This window comes from Nilaparvata lugens, chromosome 3 (assembly GCF_014356525.2).
Source record: "Nilaparvata lugens isolate BPH chromosome 3, ASM1435652v1, whole genome shotgun sequence".
Taxonomy (NCBI): Eukaryota; Metazoa; Arthropoda; class Insecta; order Hemiptera; family Delphacidae; genus Nilaparvata; species Nilaparvata lugens.
In genome coordinates, this window is record NC_052506.1 from 31,221,694 (window position 1) to 31,247,870 (window position 26,177).

Consider the following 26,177-nt stretch of genomic DNA (forward strand, 5'->3'; position numbering starts at 1 on the left):
TCAGGCTTTCGACAGTACAGATGTATCGGACATGTGAAACGTTACGTTAGTGACCAGCCTAAGTAGCCCATGCGTATCAGTGAGAGTTGTTGGTTGGCTCACTACAGGTAATAGAACAATCATTCAATGCTGCTCGAGCTTAAGATACAGCAGTGATTTGCAAGTTATATCTATTACAGTATAACAATTTGTCTATCAAATTAATTTCACAAAGTATGAACTGAATAATTGTTGAATGATATGTAGATTAAATGCAGTTTTGATCTTGAACTATACTTTCTCGTTCTTACATGAATTTATAGTATGTATAAAATAAAATCAGACTTGGCCATCCATCCTAGAGAACTTAACAGCATTACGAAATTATGTAAAATTGCAACTTTCTAATTCAATCTCAACTACATTATAATGTATAATATCATCCCCAATATTCCACTGTTGTTGAAAAAGTTCCATGGTTGAAGGATCAGGAGGAAATTGCAATTGAGAAAGTTTCAATTTTACACTATTTGGCAGCGCTGTTATTTTTTCGGATGGAGGGCCAAGTCACAGCTTATCTTATACAGACTAGTGTTTATGACTAGTACTGGTAGTTATCTAAAGATTTTACTATGAGATACCTTATCTTTAATTGTTTGTTTTTTATTAGAGCAATTAATAAAGAGTGACTTCACTGGTGCCCTGATTAAGAAATAAATTATTGAATAAGGATATAAGGAAAAACGACTAGCAGTCAGATATTTTACAATAAATGAATTAATCACTCACTGTGACAACGTGATCTTTCGGCAGGTCCGCCATCTTCTTGGTCGTACTCGTAGACAAGTAGAAGGATAGGATGGCAATTTTTAGTGTGCTGTTGGTGTCTATTGGATTGAGTTTTTTGTGGCTGAAAAGGTACAATTTTTTAGTGTGCTGTTGGTGTCTATTGGGTTTGTTGTGGCTGAGAAGGTAATCAAAGAGGATGTGGGATTTGAAGTTGGTTTGTTCGTTTAATATACATTGTCTATTGCTTAGAACAAATTGTTCTATTGTGTCTAGTTCTTGTCCTTCGTTTTTTATGTGTATGATTTGTAGATCAGTATTTATGATTGTGATTTCCTTGTTACAGGTGGTCGGTAAATGTAGATTCTTTTTTTGTTTTAGTCCCTGGATATATTCCTTGTATCTTTGATTGAAAGAAATGTCTGTCCGATGTAAACTTATCACATTCAGAGCATTTCAGCTAGTATACTCCTGGGAGTTTAAGTTTTCTGTTGTCTTGAATCTTTTCTCTCTTATTGATTTGCTTGTATATTTTATTTTTTGTTCTAAATGCCACTTTATACCCAGAATTTCGAAACATACTTCCTATTATGTTGGATTTGTTATTTATGTATGTCAGTGTTATGAACTTTTCATTTTTGTCCTTTTCTTGTTTTTATTTTTGATTTTTTGGAGTAGTTTGTCGATTAGGTTGTATTGATATCCATTTTGTTGAGCTAGATATTTTATGGTACTGAGTTCTGCTTTGTAGTTTTCAGGTGAGAGGGGGATGGTTTGAAGTTTGTGTAGCATAGATAGGAAAGCTGAGTGTTTGTGTTGAACAGGAGGAGGAGTTGAGGAGTTGTGAATAAGAGTGTCTGTCATGGTTGGCTTCCTGAATATGTTGAAGGAGTGTTGTTGGTTGTGTTTTGAGATACTTAAATCTAGGAAATTGAGGGTGTTTTCATGTTCAATTTCGGCTGTAAATTGGAGTTTTTTTATCAATTTTGTTAATTTTTGTTCTGGGCTGTTCACATTGTCTTTTATTGCCATTAAATAAGAGGATGATGTCATCAACATATCTGAACCAATGTATTATTTTTTGCTGTGTGTGTTGTCTTTCAAGATTTGCTTTTGTTCTATGTGTTGGAGCTATATTTCAGTAAAGATACTTGATATTGGAGAGCCCATTGGGAGGCCGTCAGGTTGTGTATAGTATTTGTTGTTGAAAGTGAAGTAGTTTTGAGTGGTAATTGTTTTTAGAATCAATATTATTTCATTGATTTTTTCAGTGGGCATCTGTTTGTGAGTGAGGGTGTTTTTGATTATTTCTATGGTGGTTTTGGATGATTGATTGATTGATTGATTGATTAGCTGCCTTTATTAAAAACCTAGGAGGGCGAAGTTAGGGCGCAGCCGGCCCTCTCTTACACTTAACCCTCCAATACAATTCTAAGTAAAACTAAAACACTATACAACAAAGATTATAAGATAAAATAAAACAATTTACAAAATAATAAAATTTTCAAATAGCGAATGAAAGAAAGAAAAAAAAAACAAAATTTCTTTCTAATTTGAATCAGTGAAAATAATACAATGAGAAAAAGAGAAAGCTGAAAAGTGAAAACGGAAGAAACGTCTGTTCAAAATCCATAGATCATTTCGATAGAAGAAAAAAGAAGAAAGAGAGGAATAAATTAAAGAAGGAAGAAAGGACACACACACACACACACACAAACACACACACACAAACACACACACACACACTAACACACACGTTAAGATTTAGTGAACATTCCAGCCGAGTCCACCACCTCTGATCCACCGCAAGACAGCCGCACCGAACCGACGATGTCCCTCAACAAGCCTTAGCTCAGCAGGCAGAGAATTCCACAAACTACAGGCTGTCACAAGGAACGACTTGTTGTACATAACAGTCCTATGTGTTGGGACAGCCAGCAGATGGGATCCATGCCGCGTTCCTCTACGACCAAAGTCACCCAAGTAATGGTACTCTACTGCCAGATACTTAGGGGTTTTAGTTTTCAATATCTTATAGAGGAAGCACAAAGCATGATGTGATCTACTCTCACGCAGCTTCATAAGTTCAAGTCTGTTAAAGTATTCAGTTACATGGTCGTCACGTCTCAGGTTAAAGATAAAGCAAACACAGTAATTATGTGCACGCTGCATCCTCTGCAGAAGTTGAACTGTCATGTCAAGAGTCACAATGTCACAGTAGTTGAAGATCGGGAAGATCAGAGTCTTGACCAACATAACCTTCGTTGAAAAGGGAATGAAGTCAGAGATCCGTTTCAATGTCATAATCCCCCCAATGACCCTGTTACAAGTCTGAGTCACGTGGCTGGTCCAGTCAAGAGTCCTTGTCATTGTGAGTCCTAGATTTTTCACGTCAGAACTGTATTGCAATTGTATGTTATTCAATTTTATAAATGGTCCGTTAGTTATGTCAATTGTGTTCAAAAGTCTTGAATAACCTATGACTATTGATTTTGATTTAGTTTCGTTAATTTTCAGTCCATTATTCTCAGTCCATCGTACCAAACGAGTCAAGTCAGCATTGACTTCATCAACTGTGACGTCGAAGTCATTTTTCTTGCAGTGCCGGTGATGGGGATATTTGTATAGATAGCGGCACAGTATACATACAGTATGGAAACTTGGCTAGTACCCTGACGCTAAAATCCGCCATCTTGTTAGGAAGCGCCGCATTGTAATAGTATTGATGGTGGGTTCGGATCACTTTAATGATCCGGATCAATTGATCTCATTTACTGCCACCAGTGAACTCTAAACTAACGTTAGTTATGTTACATCAAAGGATGCAAGGGTGGAGTTGTTGGGTATTTTCTTGTCTTTTATTATTTTATATATTAAATCAATGCTATTTTTCAAATATGAAGCGTTTTCTATGTCTATCAATTCTCTTAGTGTTTTGTCCATGTGCTTTGCTAATTTTTAAGCTGGTGCTCCTTGATAATTTACTATTGGGCGAATGGGTGTGTCAGGTTTGTGGATTATGGGCAGGGTTTGGAGAGTTGGGGTAGTAGGGTGGATTTGTTTCAGGTACCTTTTCCGGTGTTTGCTGATCATGCGGATTGAGTTCCAAGTTCAATTATATTGTTTTTTTGTGATGAATTCTATTGTTTTTTTGGACAAATCCACAAACCATTTATGGATAAAAATAGAAAACGAAATCTCCAAGCTATTACGTGTATTTCAGTTCAGAGACGAATGATACAAATAAACGCATAGTGTTGTACTCACAAGCTTAGATTAATCAAATATATACACGTTTCCAAAAAAAAATCCGCATTTTTCTAAATCAACTCCAAACATTCTCGGTACTATTCAGGAAAGTGACAGCTGCATTATCAATCTCGGCATCTGAAATGGAAAACCATTCAATTATTCATTGTTAAATGCATGGATTTCGTTGAAAGTATTTTCAGCAGCAGCTATTCCAATAAATGTCCCTGTAGGTTCAACAAAATAACTTGTAAGTTTTTTTTGTGAATAGTAGTGAAATCACTTTCATTACAATGTAATCATTAACAATTGGGAAAACTTTTACCTGTGATAGCTAATCTGTAGTAATGCAACCGAAGCTTGCTACTATCTCTGTAGTATCTACTTCATTGAAAGCTACTTAGGATAAACGAAGAAAACCAAGCTAATAATTTGGCAATACTGTGTTATAAATTCCAAGTGAACAAAATTGATAACAAATCAATTTCCAGTCATCCCCAGAAATAAGGAATAAATGTAATTTTAATGGAACACCGTACACTTGAACAACTTGCAAAATGCAAGCATTCCAACTTTACATAGAATACACATATAAGAATTAGGATAACAATAATAAACGGAGTAAACAAATTGAAGAACAAAACATAGCTCGTAGCACGGGCTTATGAATCCTATTATATTGAGCAAGCAAATAATGCACCTACTATGCTTGTATACTGTAGGTCTAAGTATGTTGTAAATTAGGAATACAGCTTAGTATGTTTGTGATACAAAAAAAATATTTGCATCGGGTCTCATCTCTTGGAATTGGATGGAGGACTGTTATTATTCAAGTAAGATTAAAAAATATCAACGCAACGTAAATATAAATTGCATGAATGAAATAATATGGATTAATTTATTTGCCAAAAAATATATAAATAAGTAAACTTCACAAAATATAAGATAACAATATGCTGAATATGATAATATAACTATAATAATAATAATAATATTGAGGGTGATGCCCACATAAGCTTTTAGGCTTGTGCGTGGGTAATGAGTGAGAGAGATGATCTCTACTTTTTAGGTAGTTCGGACCGACGACTTATCGTCTCCTCCGAAAGGCGGAGTGGCCGTATCTATGTGATTGTGCTGTGGTCAAAAACTTTTGCTATGGTCGAGATTCGAACTCGGGTTTTCTTGATTATTAAACCGGCGCCTTATAACTTACTCCAAAGAGCCACCTAAACATAATACTAAAGATTAAATAAAGATAGTAACTAAACTAAATAATACATAATTTATAGTAAGAACTAAAATACATAAAATGCTGATTAATATACTATTAGAAATGATGATAAAATAATGATTTAATTTTTCTTACAATAACTATATTCTATAATTATTATGCTCCTACGAGGACAGTAGATAAGGCAAACACACCGGCAAAAAAGAATTAATTTTGCTCCAGTGTGAGTAAATGGCTCTTTCACTACATAAAAAAGTGTTCTTCATGATGAGGTGTTACGTGACTTGATAGTGTTAAATTCAGAGTTGCTCAAATTTTTGTTGCGTTGCGTCACAATTTACTTCATTACTTTCTTCACCCCTTTACATTTACTATTATTCTCTCTATTTACACAGCCATAAGAGACTGAATATTTTCATAATTCAGTGTTCATCATAACACTGGAGTAGGTTAAAGGAACTAATGTCTGATTCCAGAGTCGTCGAAAGTGGAGTTAATGAGTTAACTGCCTGTTTTTAACTTCATGTGACGACTCTGCAACTGGGCGTAAGCGATCCAAAACTAACATTGAAAAACATAAAATGGACTCATCAGATGTTTTCATTTTGTTCCCAATTCATAATACCATTGAATTACAAATCCTACCGGTGACTCGCAAGCGAATAAGCTACCAATTTGTTGATTTTCATAGAAATTCAATTATATTCTCATTTTTTCTCAATTTATATTCCTGTGCCTTTCGAGCAAAGCTCAGTTCCCCAGATATTGAACTAAGCTTAATGAACGAATAACTGACTGATTGGACGAATGATCTCACCGTAAGTAGCGGCCAACTCATCAGAAAACTGTAAATACTTCTCGCAGACCATAGAATTTCGTCCTTGACCCTTTCCTATGACCTCAACTAGTCCAGAAATCGGTTCAGTAAGAGGTTGATTCACAGACACTGATACAATCATATTGTCACTCGTTTTGATATCGAAGGAACGTCCACTGGGGTCTGACTGCAAAAAGAAGTGAAAATTATCAAATAAAATCAGAGTAGATTAATTTCCAAAGTATTTACAGTGACTGTAGATGAAAAATTCATGAGAGTAGCTTGAGGGATCATTTCACAAGTACAAACTTATTAAATCAGAATCAATTCATTTATCAAGTATTTTAAACAAGACTATTTATTTTACTTATTTATGCAATAGTTCACATGAAATCACATGTTGACATCAAAGCTCTAGTGATGTTTAAAAATTCTCCTTAACTTAATTTAAATGAAATTATGAATCGAATGCATATATATAGGCCTATTGAAGGCTACAGCCTCATGCAACTGAGCGGCTAAATCCACGCGGCTAGAATCGTAGAGCCGTCGCTAAGAAATTGCACCTTCATCATATATAGGTAAACCTACATTATATCTTCTCAAGTGCATATGAGAGTGAAATAGCAAGACCAATTTACAGCAGTCACCCAACAACATTGTCATAGACTGAACTGAATAAATCTCAGTAGGCCTACTCGCACATACGTGCATTTTCAATGGAACCACACTTGAGATCTTTACATTCATGATTTACGCACCCAAGCTTAGGCCAAACCTTCATTTGATTGTTGCTCTTTTTTGATGAACTAGCCTAACTTATAGTTTAATTATGAAATAAATGATTTTCTTAATTTAAATGAACAGAATATTAAATAGGTACCTATATCATCAATATATTGATATAGTTAAGGTTTTGATTTATCAATATCACCTGCTAAGTTAAAAATTAAAAGTCAAAATTTCAACTTTTAGCCTACAACTTCTTCATAGCAATAAACAACAATGTTATTTCAACTTCAACTTCTAAACTTTTGAATAATTTTATTTTTATTAGCATAATTGTTGAAAACCAAATAGTTTTGATGCCAGAGGCTGAATTGTTGCATGCTATGTTTTCTGGTTGAAATAAAGTCATTGCATTATGGTATCAGGTATAAGGCGGCCTGAGGTATTAGGTATAAGGCGGCCTGATGTATCAGATATAAACAGAAAAAACACTTGAATTACGATTTTGTATTACCACTTAAATAAGCAAACTTACAAGAATTCAAACAATTAAGTGAGTTGGATGATTATTGCAAAATAGTTTAGACTGTATAGAAATATACATGACTCTCAAGAAACATAACAAAACGTTTTATTTGAATTTAATATAAAATTACCTTCAATATTTCGCCAAATATACTGACATTCTTTCCTTGAAATTGCGGAAGCGTGGCACCATTTACTTGATGTCTCAATTCACTTTCTGACATTTTTTTACTGATGAAACTATAATGTGTTATGTGTGAGATTTTTCAAAGAATCAACCTGGTTTTAGATTAACTTTTTCAATCACAAGTATAATTATTATGATGTTTTATATAATGATAATGAAAAATGATCGGTAATAAGTTGGATAACCTAACAATTTTTTTGTCAATCAGGTATTTGGCGCCTTTTGTCTGCAACTGTAACAAGTAACCTTAGACCAGTTATAGAATAGACACGCTGGGATTCTGGGAAGTCTAGCCTCTGAAGCCAGAGGCTAGACTACTGCCGAATTCGCCAACCTTGACATCACAACAGTGACGTCACGCATCATATTGAAAACTTTCAGATTCATGATGTTTTTAGGTTATTTCTAGCTACGGGCAAAAACGATATAATTATGTTAATTTATGATGTGTTATGTGATATCGGCTTCAAAGTTATAATGTGTTTTGAAAATAATAGACTAAGGTACGGTAGCCTACAAAACTAATTTATTGTCATGCTGCAATGAGTTCACTTACATCATAACCAAGGATAATATAACAGTTACAACTTACAATATTTATGTGTATAAATTTCAACTTAGACATGAAAAGATATTCCACTTTTTTTCCTAAAAAATTCAGTGCAATTATATGCTGCAAAGGAGATTACCATTTTCATAAATAATAATTACATAAATAAATTATAATCTGCTATGGAAAACAAGCTATGTTTAACAGCAATGCATTGTTTAACAATGTCTATACGATGCGTGACGTCAAGGTGGGCGAATTTGGCAGTAAATGTTGGCTTCATCGACTTTTAGTATGAATATACAATTGGCCGTTTCTATTCTATAACTGGTCTAAGCAAGTAACATCAAGGAGTCTATCTTCCTCACTATGACCCGCTATCACAGAATAAGTACAGAATGGAAACTTGTAATCAATCGCCTATCTAATCAATGCTTTTTACATGACGCAAATACTAAACACGTCACGTGACCTTGGGAAGTTCCAATCCTGGTCTTCTAATTGGCTCGTGGCAGTCAGTGAACTCTAAACTAACGTTAGTTAGTTTAGAGTTCACTGGTGGCAGTAAATGAGATCAATTGATCCGGATCATTAAAGTGATCCGAACCCACCATCAATACTATTACAATGCGGCGCTTCCTAACAAGATGGCGGATTTTAGCGTCAGGGTACTAGCCAAGTTTCCATACTGTATGTATACTGTGCCGCTATCATAGTATACATACAGTATGGAAACTTGGCTATTAGTACCCTGACGCAAAAATCCGCCATCATGTTAGGAAGCGCCGCATTGTAATCATATTGATGGTAGGCTCGGATCACTTGAATGATCCGGATCAATTGATCTTGTTCACTGCCACGAGCCAATCAGAAGACCAAGATTGGAACTTTCCAAGGTCACGTGACGTGTTTAGTATTTGCGTCATGTAAAAAGCATTGGTTGGATAGGCGTTTTATTGACAGTTTCCATTCTGTACCTATTCTGTGATAGCGGCACAGAATAGGTACAGAATGGAAACTTGTAATCAAACGCCTATCCAACCAATGCTTTTTACATGACGCAAATACTATTCTGAGGCAATGTTATAATGGCAGTGGATAAAGATAGAAGAATATCGATGCCGATTCTCTGCATTAATTAATTGAATTTCTACACTGTCAATAACATAATTGGCATCGTTGTGGACCTAGAAAAGGATAGTACCACCTGCTTTGTCAAATGATAGCAAAACCAAAGTTGATCAAATACTGTCATTATAATGTGGATCATTCAAGTGATCCGAACCCACCATCAATACGATTACAATGTGGTGCTTCCTAACATGATGGTGGATTTTTGCATCAGGGTACTAGCCAAGTTTCCATACTGTATGTATACGCAGTGGCTACAGTTACGGTAACCATAGCTCCAGTTCGCGGTCTGGTAAAATTATGATTTCGTTTGCGCATGCGCCAACAAACTTCGTTTGTCACAGCACTCATTTTAGATACTGGTTGCCGGTAGATCAACAGCTGGGTTTCTTTCGTTATTTTTCGTTATAGGGAAATTCTGATTGCAGATTCGTTCTCAGCGACCCCAAGTTCAGCCTGAAGGCTCAGAATGTCAACAATGTTTTTAAATAATTAAAAGTCATCATGAAAAGTCATTAATGTGGTAGTACACCACGTTTCTGGAAACTTTTTACTGGTGACTGGAGTTTATAGGTAACAAAAAAATCAAAATAATCGTGAGAAAGAAAACTGCTGATGAACGCGAATAAGACCGCCACTCCATCATTCTATTGTCCAGGCTGCTTGGCTGAGCCTGGTTGGAGGGATCAAATAACCAACTGAATTGATCTTTCGTCTGTCCGCTAGGCGGAACTACGCCGACCATTGCTGGGTGGAAGACGTTACTGCGGCCGCTCGCATTCCCACCAACGCTGCTATTATTTGCTGTCTCAGCGTCTAGTCCGAGTCAGACAAGCATCCAGCCTGCACTGCGGAGCTAGGTAAATAGACATAATCTGCTATGGAAAACAATGTAAACAAACTCTACAGAAAAGTTTTCTATCTGATGCTGACGTCATGATTTGGAGAATTGGCAAATTTTGGCTTCATCGACTTTCAATATGAATATACAATGGGCCGTGTCTATTCTATTCTGGTCTAAGGACCAGAATATGCCATCTTCAGCGCTCCAGGTGGTCATTTAATCAACTACTGGGCGATCTCTTGCGTTCAGCGCTGTAGGTGGGTGTATTGTCAACTACTATAGTGAGGTCCATGTTATAATGGCAGTGAACAAAGATGGCAGAACAACGTTGCCGATCCTCTTTCTTGTCAATGCCTTTTATAGACGGTAGCTGATACAGGTTCATTGATGTTATATGAACTGTTCATTCTCGTTAAAAATAATCAATCATATTTTATAAAGCGAGAAATTATATTTTTCAATAGTTTCATAATGAATTTTTATGATTAAGATGGAATGTTTTGTTAATTAATCAATTCTATTCTACATTATCAGAAGACAATCTGGCAACAAAGCAAAACGAAAAAGAGATAGCGCTATCAGCTTTGTTGAATGATAGACAAGGATAGCAATACCATTGTTAATTAAACACTGCCATTGTAACGTGGACCTGACTATAGTATGACAAAGTTTCTGAATGAAAATTCTAAAATGATTATATAATTCTAAATATTACTTGAATATTGTCATTTGAAACATAAATTCTAAATTTTCCTAGAAATCGCTGAGAATATTCCATCCACAGACTTATTTCTTTGGGCTTTAAAAGAGGGATGAATCCCTGGAATTAGCAACACTCATCGAACTGACTGAGATTATCTGAGCGGATCATACATATAAATCACTAACCGCAGAAGGGGAACATGTCCAGTTTTCCTAATTTTACAGGAGAAGCAAAAAACTACTTTATAGGATAACGAACAAGTAGAATTATTTAGTATTTTATGTGAATATGTATAGTTATATTGTACATGATATTATGTAATTACTGACCTAAATTTCATTCTACAGAAGTTTAAAAAAATTATTTTTTCAATTGGACATGTTACCTTTTTGCAGTAAACAGTCATAACTGAAAATAAAAGTTTTTTTTCTTGGAAAAAACAAGTTTATTTTAATAAAATTAGTAGAAGTGATGGTGATGTTGTGAAATCTCTCCATAATAAGAAAACAAAGATATTGTCGAATTTCACTAAAATTTTTAGTGAAATTCGACAATATCTTTGTTTTCTTATTAAGTTTATTTTACACAATTATATGTGAGGTGATACATATTCGTGATTAGATGAGAACTGAATTTATTTGTATGGTATTAGAACATGTTCTTCAGTTTCATTCCCTTTTTCTGTTGGAAACTTTAAAATTTCATTCAAAAATTCCATCTTATCCGGAATGTATGTTGGACATTTTTTATGTCTTTCATTCCTAGAAAATTTATGGGTAGCTTGTCCTTCTGTTCCTTCTGAAGTTGTAGATTCCACTGGGTATTTCTCAAACGAAATTTATCAGCACGCAGACTTATAGTTCAGTTTAAATGATAGTTGGTTACTTGGTTAAGATTACTTGGTTAAGCAGCTAGAATGAAATCATGAAAAAAATCATAACTCCAAAACAAGAGATGATTAAGACTTGAAACAAACGGGAATAGATTATAAATTCCATTCCAAAGAACTTTTGTTTGACACTTTATATCTAAAAATCATAATTTAAAGTAGTTATTCAGAAAACATACTCTTGAAAAATGAAATGTTTTTGAAAAAGTGCATTTTTGTCGGTTAAAATCAAGTTTTAGGTGGAAATGTATTGAAACAAACTTTGTAGGATAGCTTATTGTGATTCGATTCGCGTTTACGAGAGGTCTCTATCATGGATGGTAACCATTCTATGACCGTTTTAATGAATGCTGGATCCGCCATTTTGAATCAGCCATTACTTGGCTCAGTCACGACCCCTAAATGCGCATCGAGTGGTTCGGATGAAACAGATCATCTGTCCGATATTTAAACATTATTCATGCTAGCACCGCTAGCACTACCTACAGGAGAATTTTTCTATTTACAGCAGAAAGGTAACATGTCCAGGACAGGTAAGTGGTCAATACCACATGTTGTTATTAAGGCTTTATTGACTGTGTAGAAGTTCCATCTCTACAGTAAACGATACATCTATCCATATAAACTACATTCAGCTAATAAAAATAAAAATGAAAATTTTGGACAAGTGTCCCTTCTGCAGTTAGCAATTCATATATGATAAGTGAGATGAATATGACGACTCAATATTATTCATAATCTATATCTTTCTTGGTTATGACTGACCTCATTTTTTGACTCATGCTATATTTTATGAATTTCGAAATTGATTAACATCCTGATGGACCAAGTAGAGAAAATTATATACTGGTACATAAAATACCATAACACCAAACTGATGAACTCTTTTAAATACCTTGGCCAGTAAAATGTATACACCTTTGAACACCCACATGAAACAAATATAACAGAATAAGAAGAAAAACACATTACCCTCACATAACTAGTTTGTGCATTGTTTTAGGACGTGCAGGGAGCACTTTACCTTCAAAGTATACCAATGAGTTATGCTAGTACTTTTAAGAAATAGGAGGTTCTGATGGTTAATGACGTCAAATGTGATGTCAGAATATACTCTTTGTATATTAAGTGACATAATAATCACAATTTTTATAAAATGCTCTCACCACTAATGCTAGTTTCACACCAAGTTTCCATGATTACCTACTAAATCAAAAATAGGTTCCATCAATTGTGAAAAAGTTTGAAAAACTATGGTCTTTATAATTCTGTTAACTCAAGCTGCGTTCACAGCAAAGTTGTCAAAAAATGTTTATTTTTCCGTCCTTATAGATTCTATTAGATTGAACGGAACTTGACACACATGCACGTCATGTTTTTGATATGCTATATTCAATCCGATAGAATCTATATGAACGGAAAAATAAACATTTTCTTTATATCTTTGGTGTAAACGCAGCTTAAATCATTCAAAATTTCACATTCCTCTGCACCACTTATACAGAGTGCTTACGAACTGCCTACCAATACTCTTGGGCATTGTTCCTGGGTAACAAACATATCTAAATATCATTAATTTAAATTGTCCCAAAGTCTTCAGTTACCGTACTCACACAGCGGCCAATTTGCTTTTTTCACTTATTATTTTTTTCTGAATAATGGTTGAACATAAGAAATTGAAACTTTGCACGATCATTTATAGCGACTAGACAAAGCTAGACAAAAATTATGATAATTTTTGAAATTCATAGAACAAAATGGCAGCCATTTAAAATTTTGTTTCTTAAATAACTCAGAAACCGTTGGTTTTACAAAAGCTCTACAAGAATATCTTCTTTTAGTAAATTTAATTGCCTATCGATTGCTACCATATTTTCCAAAATTGGACCAATATTAACCGAGATATGGAAGCTTCAGTGGTTGGTGACACACCTTTAGAGGGTTATGTAACGCTATTTTATTGTTTGAAATGACCTGAAATCGCTTACTATTCAATGCGAATAGAGATTATTGCATCATTGAGGCGATTCTATCAGCATGCCTTGGTTTGCACTGCAACAAACTTTATCTATCACTAAAGCTGCCATATCTCAGTTAATATTGGTTCAATCTTGAAAGATCTGGTACAGTCGATAGGTAATCGAATTTACTAAAAAAAGTTATTCCCGTAGAGTTTTTGTTAAACCAACGGTTTCTGAGTTATTCAAGAAACAACATTTTAAATGGCCGCCATTTTGTTGGATGAATTTCAAAAAAATATCAAAAAATATCTAGCTTTGTCTAGTTGCTATAAATAATCGTGCAAAGTTTCAATTTCGTATGTTCAACTATATTATTCAGAAAAATAATAATAAGTGAAAAAAGCAAAATGGCCGCTGTGTGAGTAACTGAAGACTACCTGACAATTTAAATATGATATTTAGATATGTTTTTTACCAAGGAACAACGCCCCAGAGTATTGGTAGGGAGTTCCTAAACACTCTGTATATAAAGTACCAAGCAATAATTAGGCCTATATTATGTTATTCGAATTAAATATCATATTTAAATTGCTTAGACTGATTATTATCTATTTATTTAATATACCTACTGGTTGTAAATTATTCGTTCCTTTGCAATAAATCCAATTGAGTGATTTCCTTACATTGGGATGAAGAAAAAATATATGTAAAATTGGGTTCTAAAATGTTTTGTTGCTGAGATAATAATGGCGGAAGATTGCATGATTTTCTTCAAATGTTCAATGTTGTAAATCTATTGTGGCTGCCTCATGGGGTTACTAAATTGGTCAATTCTTTGGTGGAATTAGCTGAGGAATCAAATGAAACTAATTAAAAGTAAGTCATTGGCTGCCTTATGTGTTTACTAAAGTGGTCAATTTTTTTGTGAAATTGGCAGACGAATCGAATAAAAGTATGTAACTTCAACAATTGATTAGACAATGGGGGAAATATGTCAACAACCGTTTTTTTCTAATTTAAAAGGGATATAACCAGGATAATTATTGTCCAATAGTACTTCAAATCTCAATTTTTGAATTTCAATTAAAAAATCAGAGTAAGTTGTAGATAATTTGAGTTACTGGTATTCTTAAGACAAAAATCACCATCAGTTACTTTTTGTCTGAAACGCACCCAAATTTAATAACTCAGGATTCATAGGAGACAGAACAGACAAAAATAGGACATTTGGAAAAACTCTGCTCCAATCAATAAAATACCAGAGTTGTGAGGCTTTGAACATGAATAATTTTTTTCTTCAGAGTTGAATTACCTACCGTATCTATAATTTCTTTTAATTTGAAAAACGGTTGAACAGAAAGTACCTACCATTCTAGTTACCATCGTATATCCATTTCAAGTTGAAATAAATTACGTTTTTTTGATAATATTATTTCCCCCTATTATCTCAACATTCATTGAAGTTACTTAATCAGTCTCATTCGATTTCTCAGCTAATTTCCTATAGGAATTGATAATTTAATTTGGTACCCTTATAATACTGCTACAAATTTATAAAATAAAAAATATTGAAGAAAATTGTGAAACCCTCCGCCATTATCTCAGCCAAATAGCATTTTTGGGCCCATCTTTCTTAGAACTTCTTTCATTATTTTGATGTAACGAAACCACTTACGTCATCGGTCTATTCTAGGCTCACTATGTGCCTATGTAATATTTTCGCTTTAAATCAATAAATCAGTTCTTACACATTTATGTTCGAATTTAAAATGTATTATTATTATTATTTTGATATTACTGAATGATGTTTGCAAAAGTGTCATACAAATGCAAATAATTTGGAATCAATAATTTTGATTCCACTTCAAATCACCTGCGCATTCATTGTATTGAGATAGAAAATCTTAGAGTCTTCTTTTTTTATTGGAAAGGGAATTTTGTCCCTTTCTAATTAAAACTTGGATCACAAACATAAATTATTAATGTCAATACCATTTAGCAAAATTCAAATGTTATACTATGATATCATCAGTTTATCTATACAATAAATGTTCAATTAAAAGCGTACACCAAAGTCAGGAGAGTGTGAGGATCGTGAGCATGACCACATTCACCGTAATTAATTGATTAATTATTATTCAATTAAACCAGGACTACATTTACAATGAGCACCAAAAGTCTAGTGGTCCTATATGTGCAGGTTTTTTGTTGTTGATTGAATAATCAACTTGATAAGAAAAAAGACTCAAAATTCATGTGTACCGTATCCCAATTGAATCATGATGTTCTTCGGTTGCTGTAGCCTATATATAAGTTGGATTCTTTGTAAAATTTTCTAAACAAAGGAACGTCAATGCGTAGGTTTACTGTTTTTCAATTTTATTGAATGCTGTATTTCTGATGAAAAAAATTATTTCAATAAAAAATCATTTAGGTTCTTGATTGATTGGTTTGAGCATTCATAGGGGTAGAATTCTTTTGCTAATCATTTGCAACTTCATTTGATGCTATTTATATGTTTTTGTCATTTAATGGATATTATTCTAGTTTATTCTAGTAATTTTATTCATTTATTTATGAGAAATAAAGTAGCTGAATCATAATCCGCAGGAAGAAAACGTGTAGTAGGCCTACCTATAGTAGGTTCTCAATTGTCTTCCACAAGCTGATGATGTGTGAGCACACACGAAAGCATGCTCCTGTGGAATAATAATTTTAATTAAAATAAAGTGAACTTTTTCAAAACATTTTAAGTCTCTTCAATTTTGCAATTCCTTAGCGACTATTGTACACGATTCTAGCCGCTTGACGGCTGTATCGCTAATTGTAGTCTGTTACTGTAGTGATGTACAATCTATATAGCAACTGATAGCAGCCGCGCGGCTAGAATATTGTATTCATCGCTAGAAATTACAACTTCAGCATCTGCTGCCTTTGGCAGTAATAGTTACAGTCCCATATAGTAATACGGTATAATATGTAATAGTAATAGTAACAGTATTTTATTTAATTTAGTAAATAAGAATTGTTCTTTGTCGGAAATAATAATTGTAGCCTATGTGAGTCGTCCGGGTAGATTTCACATTACATATAGGTAGGCTACTCTTTTGATAATAATTCTGCATTCACTTCCAAGCGTAAGTTATTTTACTCACCCGTTAAACACCCATTTCACTTACAGCATACAGCCTACACAATTATTCAATCTCTTTCTCTCTCTCATTCTACCTCTCTTAATAATGGTTTCCTCAGGATTGAAAACAATATAATGAAAAAATACACCGTGAAGATTTCTTACAAAATTTATTTTAGTGCAAGGTCAATAAATTAACTATCAAGCTAATACTAACAAACTACAAATTTAAATAAAAGTAAAGCTCTATATAGATCAGTTCAATTCAATTGATTAGGAATTAGATAAATAAATAATACATTTACAAGAAAACGGTTAGATTCATGTAACTTACAGTAAAAACGTCTTTGGATAGATTCTTCTACTATCAGGTACACGATCCTACACAAGTGGAATAAATTATTACTTTTTAATCAATGATGATTTGAAACAATATGTATTGGTAATATACCTTATTGGTTTATTGGACACTGATATTACCACTTTATTTAATTATTGAAAATGAGTAGGCCTAAGGTAATGAGTTATGAGTACCGTATTTGACTATAATAATCTGCCAAAAGGCATTCAATATTCAAATTCCCATTGATTTTGAAAATAAATTTTGATGTAAAAGAATCTACTAATTTTCAAAATATTCGTTTCCTTAGAGCTTCCTCACGGAAATGAGCTCTAAATTGAAATGTATTAGTAATAAATTAGAATTAATTAGTAATAGGTGTATTTCACAAAGTGGAGTACGGTAGCGTCTGGTGCAGACATCATAAAATGAAAATAATGTCTCCAAGTTTATATGTCTATTGGTTTTCGTATTTGACCTACACACGTTTCGGGAATTATTATTTAGAGAAAAAATTCAAAAATATTGTTGATTATCAGAACAAACCTAATTAATATTGATAGAAAATACAATATTCTCACATACCGGTACTCAAAACTAATTTAGAATACCTAAAAATTGATTTACAGTAATTGGTTTTACAAAGTTTCCATTGTGTCAATTTTAGAACAGTTTAGAAAAGAAATTCAGTGAGACAATTCACCTGAGATATGTGTTTTGAATAAAATAACGTGTATTAGGATTTTTACACACAACTCATGTTAATATTCATTGAAGTCACCTCAAAGCTTAGGGTATTTTATCAGGTCAAGTACCCTAGTATGTTTGTAAATCTCGTCTCCTACTGACGCCACAAAACCATAATAGGAAATCAAGTAATAGAAGATCAAGAGAGGAAATTTGCTGGAGACTCGATTTGCTACTTTACTTCTATTCGCTATTTACATAAATACAGTAGGCCTACCATAATGAAGGAAGGAATTGTCTTAGCTTACGCATGTACGGTGTACTGAACTGACAAACTGAAAATTTGCATAGAGATTCTGAATTTACCGAGGATGCTTGAAGGCCTATTCTTATTTGTATTTATCAATTATGAATTCCAATTTGAATAATCAAAACAAATTTGTGATACAATTTAAATATTAAATTTGTTATTGAAAGTTTACATATACATAAGGTAAAAGCACTATACTATCAATTGATTCCCTCTTTACAAACTTGTCTTGTGGTCTATTTATAGGTGACGGGCGGGACGGACTCGTGAATGAGAGGTTATCGATTTGAAGCCAGCCACAGAGTCATTTGATTTTTTACTGAAAATTTTCAACTTCAATATTTTCCTAGAGCATCCGGTCAATATTATTTTAAGTGATTCAACTGCAGTGAGTTTTCACAAATATTTTTAGAATTCTGCCGAATACAGCAAGATCGTAAAATATTCAATTATGATACTTGGTGAAGCAACTCTAGTGAAACAAGAAATTGAAATTGCCTACACTAGCAAATTAACAGTGATATTGAAGTTTGAATCACTAAGAAAGTTTTTCACCGTCTATTTACAAACAGATATCCAATGAATGGTTGTGCAGTTGCGACACTTGACGTAGCAGCACCAGTGGAAGGTGCAGTCGCAGCGTTCGGTGCGCTTCTGTCGCACCATGTTGTAGCCGCGACCGCAGCAGAGCGACGCACAGCCGTCGACGCCGCGACTCGTGCGATTGCACTGGCGGCCCACTGTACCCGCGATGTCCAGTGCCGGGTCGCGATCGCAGAAGTTCGGTGATCTGCAATGTCAACAACACCAAAATATAACATGATAGAACTCAAATATAAGATTACAATGATGTATCAATCGAAGCATGTGATTTTAAGGGAGAGAGATTATAGGAATTTGGTAGGCCTTCTAGGAGAAAACATCCGAGTTGCGCCCGTGGTAAACATAATATAGTGGATCATAGCTCCCACGCTCACGTAATCATGTACATTTTGTACGCTAGTGACGTCGTCGCTGCTTGCCACATTTGTCTCGCTCTCACTCTGACAAAGTAATGACGTCTTTACTCTGTCCGATAAGAGATTTAGGCCCAGTTGCAAAAAAGCCTGATAAATTTCAACCGTGATTAAATGCCTGAGAAGCCTTCAGTGCCTTCTTTTCAAAAAGTTTTCTATGTTTGGTTCTTGTAGTATTTAATCAATGATTAAAATTCAACAGGCTTTTGTGCAACCGGGCCTCACACTCGTTATAAAACTCGCTCAAAAACTCTATCAATGAGAACGAGGAGGTACACAAGAGGAAAGAGTTCTTTCAGGAACTACATAGAACCATAGAATAAGAATCGAAAAAGTTGATAAATCTCAGTACCGTACCCTTTTAAATTAACTCGGACATTAATCCGAATCATGTTGTGATGAAATAATTCAAAATTGTACTGCGATTTATATTTTATTTCTATATTGATGTTATTCATTTAATTGATAGAAATTATTATAAATCAAATAATGTATGCTGGAAGCCGGTAGCGATTGAAATGATCTGGTATTGATTGATAAGAGTAACCGGCAGCTAGCGAGCAGCAACTTTCGTTGGACGCGCTGCCATACTCTGAGTGGAAAATGTTGAGAGCTTAGCCTCCAACAGACCCAAGTATTGCTGTTCTCAGTAAGTATTAATAGTGTGAGATGGCAACATCAAATTCTACATTCCAAATTCAATCCCATACAGTATCTGTATGTGAAATAACCTGGTATCCCCGAAATTCTAGTCTATGATAAAATCGAAAAATCACCTTCTTTATAAAAATTTTCTCAGAAATATGAGATACACTAAAAAGAAAACTTTTACCAAGAAAGGCAAAATAAGGCTTCTTTTTGCTGCTTACCTGTTTATCTTGTATGAAATTAAGGCTCCAATATAATGAGTTACTATGATCCTCCGGTAGGATAAATCTTTCAGCATTATATTATGTTAATCAGGAAGAAAATTGCTGTCTGGAATTTCTTAACAGACTTCCAATTGCATTTATTCAGAAACTATTTTTTTTTTCGTAGGATCGATAAACATGACATTAGGCTACTTACATAACGCTGGGGTGCCCACGGGGATGTTCGAAACATTGAAATTCTTTCAAAAATTGATTTTCAAAAACAATTCTCTGGGCGGTTCTAGAGACAATACTTCTTTGGAGTTCAAGAACATTTTTTTTGTAAAACGAGGTCTCAACAAAAGCAGCTTTCAATATAACGATTGATGAGGGGTGGGCACCCCTTCATAAAGTATCTTAAATTGAGATGTGATTAGTTTGAAATGAAAACAAGATTTCTGATCTAAGTAGTCAGAGAGAATACAGTAGTATGATACATAAAAGATCATACTAGTATACATAGGCGAATTTTATTCACAGCTCTAGGTGAGCTTCAAACCAATGTCAAGCTTTTTTTAAGCTCATAACACTATCAGTGGAGCTTACTAAAAGTGAATACTTTTCCAAATAGATCTTACCAAAGGTAACATGTAACTTATCTAATGGGTGAGATCACATCCGAGTTGAGTGTCAAATTTAAGCGACTTATGAAAACAGAAGCTACTACAATTAAAAACGTCTTACTGTATTTCTATTCTCTATACATACAACAGTGAAAATAATGCTTTACTTTAAAAGATAGGTAATTTTTCCCTGCTTAGAGTTCACCCGTACCCGTACCATCCATCCCTTCACGGTTGAGTACTGTAAAATAATGTGCAATTAATTGTTAGATAAAATCAATATTTCACAGGTTATTTACCTTTGATAGTAAAAGAGTTCAAGAGACATATCCCTTCTCCTTTTCTTTGGCCTCTTTTTGAGTCTCCTCCATCGCGGCCTTCTTCTTTTGCTATCTCTTAGCAACAAAGGTGATCCGTTGCCGAGGTTTGATTGATCCACTAGGACTGCAGAACGGAACTTTTCCTTTAGAACAGTTCCCACTTGTCTAAAGTCGGGAGCAGCTTTCCAGCATGTTTTCAGCTCACAGCTGCCAGAAACGCCATGACATTTACATCGCACTTGCATGTTAGTGGCCACCGCCTGAAAATCAATTCAAAATTAACTATTACATGACATCAAAAATAATTGAATTTTAAATGAAATAATATTCTGTTTGCTACACTAAAATTTGCTTAGTTAGAGGATTTTCTCGAGCAGATAATACAGTACATAACCATAGTGAGTAATATTGATATATAGGATACATGAAACGTGGGTGACGTTTTCAACAGAGTTATTGGTCCAGCTCTGACATATTCAAATTATTCTTGTCAAAGCTTAAAAGCAGAGGTTCTCAAACTGTGGGGCCCGACCCCCAGGGAAGAGAGCGGAGAGCTTTTGAAGGGCGGGCACTAAAAATTTTAAAATATTTGAAATCAACTTATTTGAAAACATATGAATTATCAGATAACTGGGCCTACTAAAAGGTGCTTTTCCACATTGAGAAAGAGAAAATTTTAAAATGAAGAGATTTTTGACCGAACGAAGTGAGGTCTAAGATTCAAGTCGACGGTTTGGCATTTCTCTTAATGTTTAAATGTTTGAATATGAAAATGTTTTTACTTTCCTTGCCCTATTACCATAGGTAAGGAAAGTATTGCTTTCCGAAAAAATTAAGGTACCCAAATTTCTATACGTTTCAAGGTCCCCTGAGTCCAAAAAAGTGACTTTTGGGTATTGGTCTGTATGTGTGTGTGTGTGTATGAGTGTATGTGCGTCTGTATACACGATATCTCATCTCCCAATTAACGGAATGACTTGAAATTTGGAACTTAAGGTCCTTATAGACACTATAAGGATCCGACACGAACATTTTCGATCAAATGCAATTCAAGATGGCGGCTAAAATGGCGAAAATGTTGTCAAAAACAGGGTTTTTCGCGATTTTCTCGAAAACGGCTCCAACGATTTTGATCAAATTCATACCTAGAAAAGTCATTGATAAGCTCTATCAACTGCCACAAGTCTCATATCTGTAAAAATTTCAGGAGCACTGCACCATCTATGCAAAGTTTGGTTTTAGATTCCCAATTATCAGGTTTCAGATACAATTTGAACAAAAAATTCAAGTGGAAAAGATTGAGCATAAAAATCTCTACAATTAATGTTCAGTAACATTCTCACCTGAAATTAAAAATAAGCTCGAAATTCCAGAAAATAAGATTATTCAATTGCAAACTGATGGCAACTTTTGATTCTATTTATTAAATCATTCACTATGAAGAGATAGCAGACTTCGTGTGTCTGCAGCGCTATTGTCCTGTCACCAGCTGGCTCAGATCTTAGAAAAGTAGATTTTAGATGCGCGGGAACACTAGCGTCAGTTGATAAATTTTCATAACGGCAAGGAAAGTTGTGTGAGTGCACCACACCAGATTTTTATGTTTTATGTTTATATGTTGCGCATTTACGGCGAAACGCGGTAATAGATTTTCATGAAATTTGACAGGTATGTTCCTTTTTAAATTGCGCGTCGACATATATACAAGGTTTTTTTTTAAATTTTGCATTTCAAGGATAATATAAAATGAAAAAGGAGCCTCTTTCATACGCCAATATTAGAGTGAAAATCAGACTATAGAATTATTCATAATAAATCAGCTGACAAGTGATTACACAGATGTGTGGAGAAGCCAGTCTATGACTGTATTTATATAAGGTATATAGTTTCAATCAAAGAAGGTGTGCATCTGTAAGCTGGGTTTACATACAGCCTACTATAGATATTATCTAAAGTAAGCCATGGTTTTCACTAAAGTTATTAACGTAATGTTAATAACACAATCCTTATAGATTCTATTAGATTGAACGGAACTTGACAAACATACACATGATGAAATGTGTATGATAAGTTATGTCCAATCTAATATATAATCTATAAGGATTGAGTTATAAACATTTTGTTAATAACTTTGGTCTAATCGCAGCTTTAAGGTCTTTGGTTCCAATATTTTGTTTTGCAGTCATGGTATTATTATGCGTGCCCATTAGTATCAATATTCCCACCTTTCAAAAACCTAATTCAATAGGTGATTAAAAATAAACAAATGAACTAAATAATGCTGGAGAGATTATAACATTTTTTACTGTAAAAAACTAATTTTCATCAGATAGAAAGATTATCACGGAACTGGATGAATTATATAATATGGAATACAAATTCAAACGTGAACTGAGTTTGTTAACATTTAAAACAAGTGACATCAGGTACTTGTGGATGAGAATACTGCGAGAGGTCTACTGTTCACAGAACTACTAGTTATAAGTGATTCTAGATTTGTACGGCTTTATGTCAGCAAATAACTAAGAGCTGCTTTATTAGACATCACTTCTTTGTTTGTGACAAACTTATTGCAGACAAAAACAAGCCCATATCCACCACATTGAGAACTAATTTTGAAGCTGATTTATGTACTGTACCTTGATAAATTTTGCATTGGGGAGAAACACTAAAATACTTTTATTGAAATCAATTTTTGTTCTTCAACCTAGGTTCAACAATGATTTTGATAGTTTAGTCTAGTTGTATCCGGTAAAAACATTTTTTTATGTTTCATGGTTGTTTTAATTTGTGTATATGCCTATATATTATGATCATTGGACTCGGGAAACAACTTGTATGGCTAGTTTCTATTGTATAATACTGTGCGTTATATATATTATCAGGCATATAAAAGTATGGAAATTAATGAAAAAATATGCTTTCTCATGTACATTATGAGGAGGAGGGCACCCAGTTTTAGTAGGCCAGGAATGGGGGCTCGAATTGAAAGCTTTGAGAACTTCTGCACTAGAGAAAACATTAACAGGAGAGTTATCAAAACAGCCCAACGGGATCAAAATTTTCTGCTGACTATGATTCTTACACAAGTTCTAATACCGTATTGTAACAGAGTACAAACGGTCCTAAGTCAAAATGATTAATTAGGCGCTTGTCACATATCTTAAACGTGTGTACAGACTTATGCGCCACGAACACGCGCTTTTCACTTTTCATCAGCTAAACAAATAATTTGATTCCTCAGCCAATGCCTTCATTGACTTCATTTGACTTTACACTGACGGATGATTCAACTTCATCACCGCTATTCCATATTCAATCCCCCGATATAGACCTCCTTAATATTTGATAAATACACTATTATCCTTACTATATAGTTGTGCTGTATTCTCTATGAACAATTAATTCGAATAAACGATAAGGCAACTCCATGCATTGATCTCGACACGTTACACTCTGTTCAATAAGCTGTAGTCCATACAGCCAAAAACCAAAAACCAAACATACGAGAATCAAGGAATCGGGAAATCGTATTTTTGAGATATTTATAGTAAAGAAGTTCTGTTATCTAGAGTTCTAGAGTTTTCTCTGCTATTCGTCTTGAAAAGGGTTTTGAAAGCTGTAAGATACCATCTATAAAACAAAGGAATTCTTTGTCAAACTAATACGCTAATACGAACTAATTAGCATATTGGCGTATTAGCGTGTTAGCAGGACCTCCTATATACTACCGGACCTGAGCCTAGAAAAAAATGGCCGCCATATGTGGTAGTCTTATAGGAATTCCTACTAAGAAAAAATCACTTAATCAGCTGTTAGAGAGCGTCTCAGTTTATCGATATCTCAGTTCGTCCAGTTCCCGTTTAAAATATCATTGCCAGCCACCACTTATGGCGGCCACTTTTTTCGTAGGCGCAGGTCCGGTACCGTATATAGGAAGTCCTGGTATTAGCTAATACGCTAATACGAACTTCAGAGCACTGATGTTAAATCTGTGATTGGTATATGAAACAAAGTCAATTTATTAGAGTATATATACGGTTTCTATTACTGTATGTGTTGCTTTGGATTCCAATACACCTTGATTTTCTCAACTATTTCATATTCTTAGCTCGACGAGGGAAATAATATAAAACTTCATCCATTACAATTAAATTAATTAGATTTTTCAATTAATCAAGACTTTAGTTCCTGTATATAATATTTTTCATCAACAATAAATGTATCGACATATTTTGAGTAGCCTAGACTATAGAAGATACTGTAACTCACATTGTGCAATTTTTTTCGATTTACACAATAATCCTTATTTTCATGACGCGAGCGTGTATCTCAAATCCACAAAAAAGGCTTGATGATACTATGAATGTTATAATGTTATTAAATACAGGCCTCTTAAAATCTGATCAGATATGATATATTAGCACTGATACTGAAGACAAAAGTAATAATCACCGTAATGCATTAAATCATTACTTTCAAGCATTGGTTGAATGGTTGGAAAAACTTTCGTCTTGCATTCGACATATGATTTGCAACAGTGTCCACGAGGTATGGGTCTAAGCCCTTCTTTAATTGTTGCAGAAGCTTTTACTTATTGATTTCAGTCGTAAAGGAACTGTCAAAGTAACATAATTTTCGTCAATATCTTTTTGAATTATTTTTTGAAGAGACAGGGTGAATCTTGGTCTTGGAGCTTATGTGTGTGGTCTAGATTAGTCAAGTATAACTGAGTCAGTACATCAATTTGCTGCGTTCAGGAGCTTGATCATTATACTGAATTACTATTTAAAGCTATAAACCCATGGATGTGTCAGTGATGAGACAAGAGACTGATGACCCGATCAGTGTGAACAAGATGTGAGCCGAGGATGAGCTGATGCCATGCTACATAGCTTATGCCAACAGCTATTAGTCGAAAAGGGGCAGCACTAATTTGGGGTCTACCGCACACAAATGAAAATCGATAGGCGGATCAGGTGTGCCGGTTATTTATAGTGCCTTCTGACACGATTACCGGGTGACGGGTGGTGGGTGAGTAGATGAATGCATAGGAAAATAGAAGAATAGGTCCATAGATAGTGATGGTGAGAGTGAGAAGGATGACGAGTTGGCAGCTGCATACGGACTCCACGCTCAAAATCGCTACAAACAGAACGAAGAATAGGAAAACAAGGTGTGAGAATGAGTTTGAAGAAGAAGGTGGAATAAGAAAATGTGAAATATGCGTGAGAATAGCGTCGAGGAGAAAGAAAAGGGAAAAGGGAAGTGGAGATTTGTTCCGGTGTCGGAGGTCGTGAGTGAGATGGAAAGCCA

General features: G+C 34.3%; 2 protein-coding genes across 3 annotated transcripts in view; both read right to left on the reverse strand.

Moving 5' to 3' along the window:
• Positions 1-3,964: 3,964 nt before the first annotated feature.
• Positions 3,965-7,758, reverse strand: LOC111053999 (replication protein A 14 kDa subunit). Of its 2 annotated transcripts, none has more exons than XM_022340957.2 (3): positions 7,448-7,758; positions 6,063-6,249; positions 3,965-4,152 (listed from the first exon to the last, which is right to left on the reverse strand). In XM_022340957.2, exons 1-3 carry the CDS (start codon positions 7,538-7,540, stop codon positions 4,091-4,093), a joined length of 342 nt encoding a protein of 113 aa, XP_022196649.1. In that variant the 5' UTR covers positions 7,541-7,758; the 3' UTR covers positions 3,965-4,090. The 2 variants fall into 2 exon arrangements, with proteins under 2 accessions (XP_022196649.1, XP_039279463.1); XM_039423529.1 differs by having other exon boundaries at positions 7,475-7,741.
• A 9,109-nt stretch (positions 7,759-16,867) lies between these two features.
• The window catches only part of LOC111054000 (protein Wnt-10a), a 39,496-nt gene continuing 30,186 nt past the window's right edge, over positions 16,868-26,177 (reverse strand). Inside the window, exons 4-5 of the mRNA XM_022340958.2 lie at positions 20,841-21,121; positions 16,868-18,841 (exon numbers count right to left, since the gene is read on the reverse strand). Coding sequence (XP_022196650.2) covers positions 18,610-18,841; positions 20,841-21,121 — 513 coding nt within the window. The 3' untranslated portion in view covers positions 16,868-18,609. The remainder of the gene's footprint in view (positions 18,842-20,840; positions 21,122-26,177) is intronic.

Coding starts and splice junctions, on each gene's coding strand:
- LOC111053999 (XM_022340957.2), bottom strand. CDS start 7,540: ATGTCAGAAAGTGAATTGAGACATCAAGTAAATGGTGCCACGCTTCCG. Junction 6,250..7,447: donor TATTTGGCGAAATATTGAAG/GTAATTTTATAT, acceptor TTCTTTTTGCAG/TCAGACCCCAGTGGACGTTC. Junction 4,153..6,062: donor TGAGTTGGCCGCTACTTACG/GTGAGATCATTC, acceptor TTTCCATTTCAG/ATGCCGAGATTGATAATGCA.